Here is a 12047-nt window from a genome sequence, read left to right on the forward strand (position 1 = left end):
TCAAACAATCCATGCCTTAATAAACTAGAAAAAAAGTACTTGCCAACTTTTCTGATTTTTTTTTTTTGCTTATATAAATTTGAATAATCCAATTACGTGTAAAACAGAAAACCACATAAAACACTTTAAGGTATATTTACACACTTGGAAAAACAAACTATTTTCTATAATCACTTAAGCTTTGTAATAAAAGTATATTTGCAGAACAGCAAAGTATCATTAATTTTTTCACATAGATTAAATAGACTATGTATTTCAATCCTCTCAGTTTAGTGTTAAAGAATCTTCTTTTTGAGAGTATGGAGTTAATAACAATAGAGAAAATATGGATATTGATTTCAGAATAAAAGTATTTTTCTTTTTTTTTAATATGTATATGATTTTACCTGGGCTTTATCTAGTTAAGTTTAATTAAGTCAGGTTTTCACTACTGCAAACCTGATTTGTAACAAATCCATGTTTATTATTGCTTGTGAATTAGCCTAAGCACTGAATCTAATTTTTTTCAAGTCGTTTCTACAGGTAACCTTTCTACAGGTAACTTAATCTCCAAAATTGCTCCCGATTTTTAAAAACATAACCAAAAGAATTGGCTAGTACTTAACAAATTAGAAAGAAAAAAGGGCACCAAAACACATGACACAACTGGTAAAGCAAGCCATCTTATAGAGACACTGAAGCAAGCCATCACTGTATACCCTACCATTTCTCTAGCATTTCGGCAAAGAGCCATATCAGGATCCAATTTATCACGAACAAAATAGTTCCTTTCATTCATCTCTGACCGGAGTGTCTTTCCTTTAATTAAGTATACATTAGCCATGTATGGGACATTCCATATCCCTCTGAAAGTAAAGATAAGACATTCCAAAATACCACAAGTATAAAATATTTATATTTTTAAGTTTTTAAAATAAATGCACTGTATATTTTTAAATTTTGTATATACTAAATTTCTGAGTCAAGTTACACACAAATACAAACATATTTAATGATATCTGACATATACATATGTGATAGTTATATATGAATATACTGTTATTTATATATATATATATGAGATTACTTGCTAAACACTACATTGTCATGGGATAATCACTATCTCCCTATATAAACTTCATTTTAAGGTTGATATGTTTCACATTTTGGCTGTCATCCAAAATGACAGTTCGTTGACACAGCTGGAGTATAGTATTGTGCTGTACGTTTAAGATAAAGCAGTTCAATAGAAAAATATCACATGTAGCCCATGCTGTATTACAGCCTGCTCACACTGGCTCCCTAGAGAATTTAGCATCCCTTTCCAAGTTTGTACTTAGTGATTTCACATTAGCAGCTTGAAATCAATCATAGTGTTAAGTATTCAGACCACAGAAATGGGCAAATGCTACAAATCAGGGCATCCTCAAAGCCTGAGAACCAGTTAGACATTTACTATCACACCTTTGAAAGCTGCCTAAAATTCTCGTAAAATATAATCTTTTGAAATTCATTAATCTGTCTCAATTGTAGAAAAAGAAAGACATAAAGAGATAGCTAGAAGTGCATAGTGTTGGGAGACATTTTTATTTTGTCTTTCATTCTTTCCTACACTTGTCTCTTTACTCTGAAAAGGACTCATTTCCTAAAAACAGTGTAACAGAGATTTCACCTGAAGGAATATGCCCATTGATTCTATATCACAGAAAGGAAAGATCTTGATCAAGGAAATGTAGTTAGATATTAAAAGCAATATGTGTAACATCATTTTGTTTTACTAGATGAGCCTCAAAGGAAATAGCATTAAAATATATATAATGTGTCAGCAAAATTCAGAAATTAATCACTGGTCGAGTGTAAAGTGTTTTAGTTTTGAAGGAAATCACATACACGTCATAGGATGTCATTCCTTCATTTAGCCTTTGTTCACAAAGTGTATTCTTCTACTAACTAAATCAAAAACTTCAACTTCATTACTTTGCTTACATTTTAGACCAACAATGACAGACATGTGGACAGAAAAGCACCTACACCTAAAGCAACTGAAATGAGTATGAGTTCTCTATTTCTACTTCTGTGAAGCCTATTTCTGCTATAGCCACAGACAGTATCAGGCATATGGTCTATACGAATCATCCCAAAGACAGTTAAAGTGCTTTGAAAAAACAGAATATCCTAATAGTGTTTTCTCAGCTATGATGTTTCTTAACTGCGCCTAAAAAAGCATTTATCATATTTACATCATTCATATTTACTACTGTTTTCACATCTATTATAATTTTCACAAGCAAAACATTTCTTTACTATTCAACTATTCAATAAGTGTGTGATTTTTTTTAAATCTAAATTTAAGGACATGTATCTTTAGTCTTGAAGGAATGCTTTTCCTTTTTAATAGAGCTGGTATATCTGAGAAACTAGGAAAAACATTTCATGTCTCAGTCCCTCTGGTCCATCATCTGCATGAAAAAGAGAATGACATTTTTCCCTAGCATTACCTTGGGGGAAAAAAAAAAAAACTACTACTTTTTAGTTTAAAAATATCAACTGCTGGAGATCCCGTTGTGGCTCAGTTCTTAACGAATCCGACTAGGAACCATGAGGTTGCGGGTTTGATCCCTGGGCCTTGCTCAGTGGGTTAAGCATCCGGCGAGGCCTCGGTGAGCTGTGGTGTAGGTCACAGACATGGCTTGGATCCTGTGTTGCTGTGGTTGTGGCGTAGGCCGGCAGCTACAGCTCCAATTCGACCCCTAGCCTGGGAACCTCCATATGCCACAGGAGCAGCCCTAGAAAAGGCAAAAAGACAAAAAAAAAAAAATCAACTGCTGAGAGTTCCCACTGTGGCTCAGCAGGTTAAGAAACTGACTAGTATCCATGAGGATGCAGGTTCAATCTCTGGCCTTGATCAGTTGGTTAAGGATCCAACATTGCTGCAAGCTGTGGCATGCCGCAGATGAGGCTCGAATCTGGCGTTGCTGTGGCTGTGGCATAGGTTGGCAGTTACAGCTCCTATTCGACCCCTAGCCTGGGAACTTTCATATGCCACAGGTATGGCCCTAAAGAGATAGATAGATACACAGATACATAGATACATAGATAGAGACATACATAGATGAAAGAAAGATAGATGGATAGAGTCAACTCTGAAGTAAATATCTCTGAAGTAAATTAACTCTGAAGTAAATATCGATCATGCACATACTTTGTAGCAAGCATATTCTTTTCAAACTCTAAAATTAGAAATCATACTGTTTAAGAAATTTCTCTTTAGAACATAATATTAACTATTTCACAAAGAAAACTCTTCCATTAGGAAATGTTGGAAGGTTTGGTTGTTGGTGCCTTTATTTGTTCATTTGTAAATTTTATAAGCTATGGAACAACCTTACCCTGGTCACTAAATAAATTAGCTAAACTAAATTCTCTTTCCAAAGTTTAAAGAATATTCCTCTTCTAACAAATATAAGATGACTCCCCATGGTAATCACATATCATCTCTTAGTATTCACACTATTGTGAATTTGTGCCTTTGACAATTTAGAACTTTAAGAACAATTTTTTAAATATCAGTTTTACATTAGTATTGCAGGATTGCAAGTGGTCTCAGTCTTCAAATTTCTATTTAACATAAAAAAGAGATGAATAATTTTTGAAAAGTCAATATAATATTATAAACAAGGTCATATCTTTAGATAAAGGCATTTTACATTAAAAGATCAAATCAAATAACTTACACTCTGTTCCCTTGAACAATATCTACATAATCTTCAGATCGAGCATAATATCCATCAGGACTCAATGCCCCCCAGAAGTTGGACCACAACTTTCCATGACGAGTTACAAGAGGAGCAATGATCTTTCTAAAGAGAGAGAGAAAAACAAATCAACATAATTATTTTTTAATTACCACAGAATTATGTGTTTGGGGCTTAATATGACAGAAAACAAAATAGTTAATTTAACACACATGCAAAAAACTAAAAGTCAAATAGAAGAATTTCTTCCCCACACTTAATTCTCTCTCTCTTTTTTTTTTTGGCCACACCTGTGGCATATGTAAGTTCCCAGGCCAACCAGCACCATAGCAGTGACCCAAGCCATAGCAGTGACCATGCTGGATCCTTAGCCCACTGAGCCATGAGGGAACCCCCTAACACTTTTTCTTAAATAAGTACACTGCTGATTTTCAAAGATGTTTGTTAAAAAGACTAATGAAAAATAAAAACTAACTGAAAATGCAAATGAGTATAAAAACTTGTGAAAGTATCATACTTATATCCAAAAAAGTGGAACAACATTAATTGCTTAATTATTTTAGTATTTCAAAGATTATACCAAATGAAATCAAATATTTTCATTGTTAGGCAGATGTTAACAGTCCCTGGTGCATTAAGGTATCCAATAAATACCTGCTGAATAAAAAAAATGTATGAAGATGGACTGATATATTTGTAAAGAGGCCAGTTTTCCTTTAAGTTCTGAATTACTTTAAAGTATTTTTTTTTTTAACTTTTAAAATGGGCTGGGCTATCCCTGGCAATACTAAACATTTTTTCTGGTCTTTTGACTATTTTAGAAAACAAAATAGAAAGTAACTATCATAGCGTAATGTCTCACTAGCTACTAGGGAAGCAGCCACTTTGAGACCAGCACATGTTATATATTCAGAACATGTTGGCTTTCTTCTCAAGAAAATCTAATTTATAATATGTCAACATTTTCCAAATGAGGTAACAAGATCTGAAGTTCCACTAGAATTATTTTTAAATGAAGTAAATTGTGGTGGTGTCACGCAATTTTTAAGAAAAGCTCACACAACTTCTCCAAGAAGAAGTTTATGTATCAACTATTTTTCACACACAGAAAAAAAACCTGTTTTTGGGAGTTCCCTGGTGGCCTCCTGATTAAGGAATTGGTGCTGTCACTGCTATAGCTCTGGTTTGATCCCTGGCCTGGGAACATCCCTATTTCACAACACTCCAATCTTGTGAAGACCAGGTATGCCCTTTCTCTTACCTATGGAAAAGTGTCAAATAGTCTGTAAATACACTTCATGCAAAATAATGATTATAGTTTATTTTTTCTAGTTTCTATTGAAATAAGATATTAACCACATACATTTATATTTTGTTTGGTTTAGAAAACCTACAATATTGGAAATAAAAACATAATTAGAATCTGCACATTATGTTAACTTAATGAATGATAATTCAATGTCAGTAACGAACAAGATCAAATATTTAATAGAAAAAAATCTTGTAATCTGTAGTTTATAATCCTAGCTGCCTGACAAAAACATTTAGGCAAAGAAACATTGAAAATCAAACTCCATCTATTGTGTACCTTAAAATTTTTGAGCATGGAATTATAAGATTAAGATTGGGAGGTCTTAGATTTTGGAGTAATAATTGAATTCTTAAGTTCACAAAGTATATGAAGGATAGTTTAGCAGACCACAATAGACTTCTTACATATTTTACTCGGCAAAGTAAAAACTAATTCTAACATGTCATTGATAACCATTCTATCTGTTAAGAGAAATACCTGTGTTAACATACATGAACATACATAAAACAATACTTGACATTTAATAAGCACTCATTAAAGATGAGCTATCAGTGGGAGTATTAAAAGTACTTTTAGCAGTAGGAGTATTAATAAATGAAAATTAATATCATTATAAGCTGATACAGATGGTCCTTTTCCGAATTTCAATTCCTTTAAATGAAAACTGGGACTGCCCAGTGATAATTAATTCTTTTCTAAATAAAATAACAGATCTGACTATGGAATAAAATAGCCATAAAGTTATTTCAAATTCTAAGAAATTCCAACTCTGTAATAACTCTTGGGGTCAGAAGTTTCATGAAATTCTACTTTCGAAATAATCTGTAGACGGAGTTCCCATTGTGGCTCAGTGGTTAATGAATCCAACTAGGAACCATGAGGTTGTGGATTCGGTCCCTGGCCTTGCTCAGTGGGTTAAGGATCTGGTGTTGCCCTGAGCTGTGTTGTAGGTTGCAGACGTGGCTCAGATCCTGCGTTGCTGTGGCCCTGGCGTAGGCCAGGGGCTACAGCTCTGATTCAACCCCTAGCCTGGGAACCTCCATAGGCTGCAGGAGTAGCCCAAGAAATAGAAAAATGACCAAAAAAAAAAATTATCTGTAGAAAATCAACCAATTCCAAATTTTATAGATGTATCACAACTTCATCTAGCTTTAAATAGAAAATAGGCTAGATATAATTGATAAACATCTTATTTATAATTGTAACTAATATTAAATACTTGTAATTTCAGCAGGTTGTTTTCTATCTGGTATCTTTAAAAGAAAACTAATTACTTAGAATTGAAAGTTTATAAGGTGTGGAAAATAACCTTGCACGTGTTCCCTTAATTTGCTGAACACAGGTAAGCAATTATAATAGTATGTCCATGTAAAAGCAGAAAATAATTATTATTTCAAAATTAAATTAACACTGAATCACACAGAGTACCTGTTTTGTTCAATCAAAATTTTTAAAGTCCTTGGATTTGTCAAAACAACATCTGCATCCACACTAAAGTAATAATTACAGTTTTCATCTTGACGGCAAAAATCCCTAACATAGAAAAAGAAATAAGAATTAAAATAAATATTTGCTGGTTAAAAATATTAACATAAAACTCCCATGCAAAGTTTCTTTAACATACTTTTCTAATAAAATTTTAAGACAATATCCAAAAGGAAAAATAAATAACTTTCAAAATGGTCAATTTATCAACACAGATGTTCAAGAGTAGATCAACACTAAGAATTCTAGGGCAAGTGAAATATATTCTCAAGTCAATAAATACTTTCAAGCATAAAACATCTGGTCAGAAAGGCAATTAATAGTTCACCATTTAATTCTCTCTGAAAGGGATGCATAATTTATTCTAATGTATTTATCAACAACTTTTTTAACAAAACAAAATGTTTATTGCACACACACACAAACACACACTCGCAGTGCAAAATTCTACATATTCAATAATTTAGTTTTAAGTCAATCCTGGAGGTACAAGTGTCTACCTCTTTAGGTATTAATGCTTTTTACAGTTAATTTGCATGGAGTTCTTTCTAAGATTAAGTTACTTCCCCACTTCTTATTAGGGGGCACTGATTATGATATAGGTTTTTTTTGGTAGAGTCTGCAGCATTATATCAGGAACATAACGGAACAAACCTCTCATAACACATGACAAACTTCCAAATATTATGGTTTCTGCATTTGGGGTTCTTTCTTTCTGATTTCCCCTCTCACTGCTGATCCTAGTCATCATTTTCTGCTAGTGTCAGTGTTTGTCTCCGTAACACATTTGTTTCTAAGCAATTGTCAAACAGGACACCAGATAGGAAAGCTTGTTAAACTTGTGCAAAAAAAAATTTTTAATTCTCTAACTATGAAGGGTGACAGATGGTAACTACAATTATTGTGATTATTTCACAATGTATACAAGTATTTAATCATTATGTTGTATATCTGAAACTGATATAATATTTAATGTTAATTATACCTCAATAAAAATAATAAATTAAATTTTTAAAAATTAGCCAAAATTACCTTGGAAAAAATTAAAGAATTTATACCACATGATTTCAAGATTAAGATAAATGTCTAGTAATTAAGTGTGGCACTGATCTTAGAGCAACAAAACAGAATAAAGAGTTCACAATCACGCATAAATACTCAGCCAGCTAATTTTTGATCAAGGCCAAGTCAATTAAGGAGGAAAAGAAAAGACTTAAATTAAAAAGGAGTGTTGAAACAACTGGAATTTCAATTACAAAGAATAAAATTTGACCCTGACATCCTCCAAAAATGTATTCAAGATGAACTGTAGATTGAAGCATCTTAAACATAAATGCTAGAACAATAAAGCTCATAAAAGAAAAATTCCAAAGAATGTCTTCATGACATCAGAATAAGAAAGATTTCTTAAATAAAAATAAACCCCAAAGCACGGAGTATAAAGAAAAAAAAGTAAAATTTTATTAAAGTTAAAATTTCTCCTCTTTTTAATATCTATTAATATTATGTTATTTTAGGTATTTTAATATCTATTTGTATTATCTATTAAGATCTTAATATAGATCTTAAGATCTTTAAAAGTAAAAAAGAAAGCTACAGAATAGAAAAAATATTCCTAAAACATTACAGATATAGATATAATTATAGATTTAGACAGGTAGACAGATTTTATATACAGAATAAAGAACTTCTATAAATATACAAATAGAAAGACAACCCAATGTAAATAAAAATGCACAAAAGATTTGGATATGAAGATATATAAATGGCCAACTAATACAAGAATATGGAATCAGTCATTAGGGAATGAAATTACTATCACTCTAAGATACCTTTTCTTACCCAAAAGGATGGCTAAAATTAAAAAGATCGAAAATATCAAGTATTGGCAAGCGTGTGGGACAATTGGAGCTCTGTTACCTTGCTGTTACAAGTGTAAAATGATGAGACCATTTTGGATTATTTATCAGTTTCTTATAAAGTTAAACATACATCTACCCTAACCCTATGCCCTACTTAGTCCACTTCTTGGTATTTTCTCCAAATATAGAAAGCATACGTACACACACACACCACACACATATTCATACTTCTAATAAAGAATCTTCATTAGCAGTGTTCTTCATCATGGCCCCAAACTGGACATAACCCAATGTCTATCAATAAGAGAGTGTATAAACCACTGTAGTATATTCATGTAAAAAAATCCTAGTCAGAAATGAAAAGGAATGAAATGCTGATAATTGTAATGACATGAGTGAATAAGAAAAACACTGTTGAGGCAAAGTCATACACAACAGAGCACATACAAAATGTTTTAAAATATAGAAAATAAATTCTAAATGTGGACCTGAGGTACTTTGATGATTAAGTTATAGAACCATAAGAAATAACATCTGTTTGGGTTTTCCAAGGCTCGTTTACCCCCACAAAGGCACTATCCATCACTTTGGGCCCAGAGCTTCTATACCACAAGACAAGAACAACTCCTACTAAGAAGTCACCATGTCTTAGTCATCTTTTTATCACAGCTCCTAACCCACGGATTGGCATAACCCATTAACATTGACTGAATAGATGATTGTTTTTACTATTACCAAAATCTTATTAGCAATCTGCCTGAAGTATTAAAGGGGCTAAAAAAGGACCTAAAATATTTCTTCTGAGGATTATAGTACTATTTAGATCAGCAGGCAACTAGAATGTCTGAAACACGTTTTTGCTACATACAACATTCCAATAATGTACACTGAAATCACCACCATACCAGTCACGTTATTCATTTGAGGATTTTTAAACTCTTAATCTGAAGTTCAATTAATAGTTTGATTGCATATATTGACTCTTTGCCATTAAAATAAAAATGGAAATAATTTTTATGGACATTTATACATAAATATATACAAACACACAGTCTAACAGCAGAGGCATGTTCACATGTGGGCAAAAACATAGACATGCACATACAAATGCACACACACAGCTGAGACATCCAAATTTAGGATATTAATTTTGAAGAAAAGTTAATTTTCTTTTTAAAGTTTCTTTAGGAAATACTGTTGAATTTAAATTTATTGAAACATACATTCCCATGTTTCTGGCTTCAGCTTGACTTAGGTTTTCTTCTGGTCCTACTATTTTTATAGTAGTGATTTCATGTTTAGCTTTATCAAAAAATACTTTGATGTTCTTTTCATGATAAACTTCCTGTAACATATTTAAAAATTCAAAAATTAGTTAAAAAAAAACAAAAAGTAGTGAGAAAAAAGACCATAAATATTCATATGTAGGGATGGCTTTACATTCAAAATTGTAAATTCCACAATTCACATATTCACTCAGTTACAGACAACACACTAAACATATTAAGCTTATTATATTTAAATGTTATCTAAATATCATATGAAGAAATAAGATACCTATAAACTTAAAAAAAAAAAGTATTTCAAAGTTTTTATCATCTACTCCTAGACAAGTCCTTGCATTAATATCTAAATCCTGAGTGCTATAAAATGCTTCCAACTTCAGAGGAAACATAGCTTGTGACCTGAGAATCTTAAGATGTGTACTGTAAAAAATCCATAAAATATTATTAAATCTAATAGATTTTTATAACAATATTTTTTATAAAATAAATATTACAATACGATTTTTAGGCAGAAGATAAAAATTAATGATACATAAAAAGTTGTTTTTTTACAAAAAGAAGGGAAAGTTAACAAAATTTTATTAATAAGGAAGTAAGGATATGAAAAAAATCATCAACTTGAGAAGTCATCAAATTAGTGATTCAACTGTGCTAAAGTTTTGATAAGATTATCTCTGTCATTAGAGAATTTCACAGGCTTTTAATGTACCAAGTCTCACCAAGCATTTTTTCAAACTTTTCACAGCTTGTTAAAACTACTTGTAAAAGCTCCATGGAGTTAATTTTAAATAAAAGAACAGAAGATTAAAAACTCCTGCAATCAAAGTATTTTAAGTCCTATGAAAGGAGGAAAAATATAAATAAACAGTACATAAAAACTCGGAGTTCCTGTCGTGGCACAGTGGTTAACGAATCTGACTAGGAACCACGAGGTTGCGGGTTCAGTCCCTGCCCTTGCTCAGTGGGTTAAGGATCCAGCATTGCCGTGAGCTGTGGTGTAGGTTGCAGACGCGGCTCGGATCCCGTGTTGCCGTGGCTCTGGCGTAGGCCAGTGGCTACAGCTCCGATTCGACCCCTAGCCTGGGAACCTCCATATGCTGCAGTAGCGGCCCAAAGAAAAAAAACAAAAACAAAAACAGTGTAAGACATATCACAATGCTTTTTATTTTATTTATTTGTTTTTGGTCTTTTTGCCTTTTCTAGGGCCGCTCTCCATGTCATATGGAGGTTCCCAGGCTTAGGGGTCCAATCGGAGCTGTAGCCGCCAAGCTACACCAGAGCCACAGCAATGCCAGATCCAAGTCGTGTCTGCGACCTACAACCACAGCTCACAGCAACACCGGATCCTCAACCCACTGAGCAAGGTCAGGGATCAAACCCGTAACCTCATGTTTCCTAGTCGGATTCGTTAACCACTGCACCACCACAGGAACTCCCACAATGCATTTTAATAAAGCAAATGTTCAATGCCTTCACCCTTTTAAACTTATTTTAGGTGACTTTCTGAAAATACAAAATAATCTCTGGAAAAGGCAAACGATTAGCTGATATATACATCAGGAAGGAAGAATAATATTAAAAAGTATTAGGATTGGGAGTTCCCATTGTGGCGCAGTGGAAACGAATCCTACTAGTATCCATGAGGATGCGGGTTCAACCCCTGGCCTCTCTCAGTGGGCCAGGGATCCAGCATTGCCCTGAGCTGTGGTGTAGTTCGCAGGCGTGTCTCACGTCCTGCATTGCTGTGGCTGTGGCATAGGCCAGCAGCTGTAGCAATTCGACTCCTAGCCTGGGAACTTCCATATGCCATGGGTGTAGCCCTAAAAAAAGTGAAAAAAAATTTTTTAAAAGTATTAGAACAAAAGAGAGAAGAGCATATTTCACAGCTATTGAGTTTTTCTAGATGATGACATGCCAACTGTTTTAACAGGAAAGAGACAAGTAAATGGAAAAATACCGAGAAAAAATGTCTTTAGATTATATGTGGGAGGTATTTGGGAGGCTCTGCATATTTTTGAAGGAAATGACAGTATCAAAATCCTTTGGGGAAAAACATGTTATTGCATGATTAATCCAAACAATACTCTGTCTGGAAGATATTTCAAGTTCTGATGTTAGGTATTATCATTAGCTGCAAACAACTTAATGACTGATTCATGACTGGTTCTATAAAAGAAAACACTAAAACTAACACAAAGGCAAAGGCCTACAGACCCTTTAACATCCCTTCATTATATACTATGTTTATAAAAATGGCTGACATTCAATCATTTTTGATCTACAAAAAAAACTGACAGTTTCACGTGGTTCATCCCAATCGTATGATACTAGCTTCTAGATTCTAAAACCCTTAGGTCCTAAATAAAAC

The 12047-nt window shown here is 33.1% G+C and overlaps 1 protein-coding gene across 2 annotated transcripts in view; it reads right to left on the bottom strand.

Annotated features, from left to right (window-relative positions):
* PLOD2 (procollagen-lysine,2-oxoglutarate 5-dioxygenase 2) overlaps positions 1 to 12047 on the bottom strand; it is a 111496-nt gene that overhangs the window by 8987 nt on the left and 90462 nt on the right. For both annotated transcript variants that reach the window (XM_047784133.1, XM_047784143.1), the window contains exons 10-13: positions 9617 to 9738; positions 6475 to 6579; positions 3714 to 3839; positions 704 to 845 (exon numbers count right to left, since the gene is read on the bottom strand). In XM_047784133.1, coding sequence (XP_047640089.1) covers positions 704 to 845; positions 3714 to 3839; positions 6475 to 6579; positions 9617 to 9738 — 495 coding nt within the window. The remainder of the gene's footprint in view (positions 1 to 703; positions 846 to 3713; positions 3840 to 6474; positions 6580 to 9616; positions 9739 to 12047) is intronic.

Source organism: Phacochoerus africanus, chromosome 1 (genome assembly GCF_016906955.1).
Source record: "Phacochoerus africanus isolate WHEZ1 chromosome 1, ROS_Pafr_v1, whole genome shotgun sequence".
In the NCBI taxonomy this organism is placed as follows: Eukaryota; Metazoa; Chordata; class Mammalia; order Artiodactyla; family Suidae; genus Phacochoerus; species Phacochoerus africanus.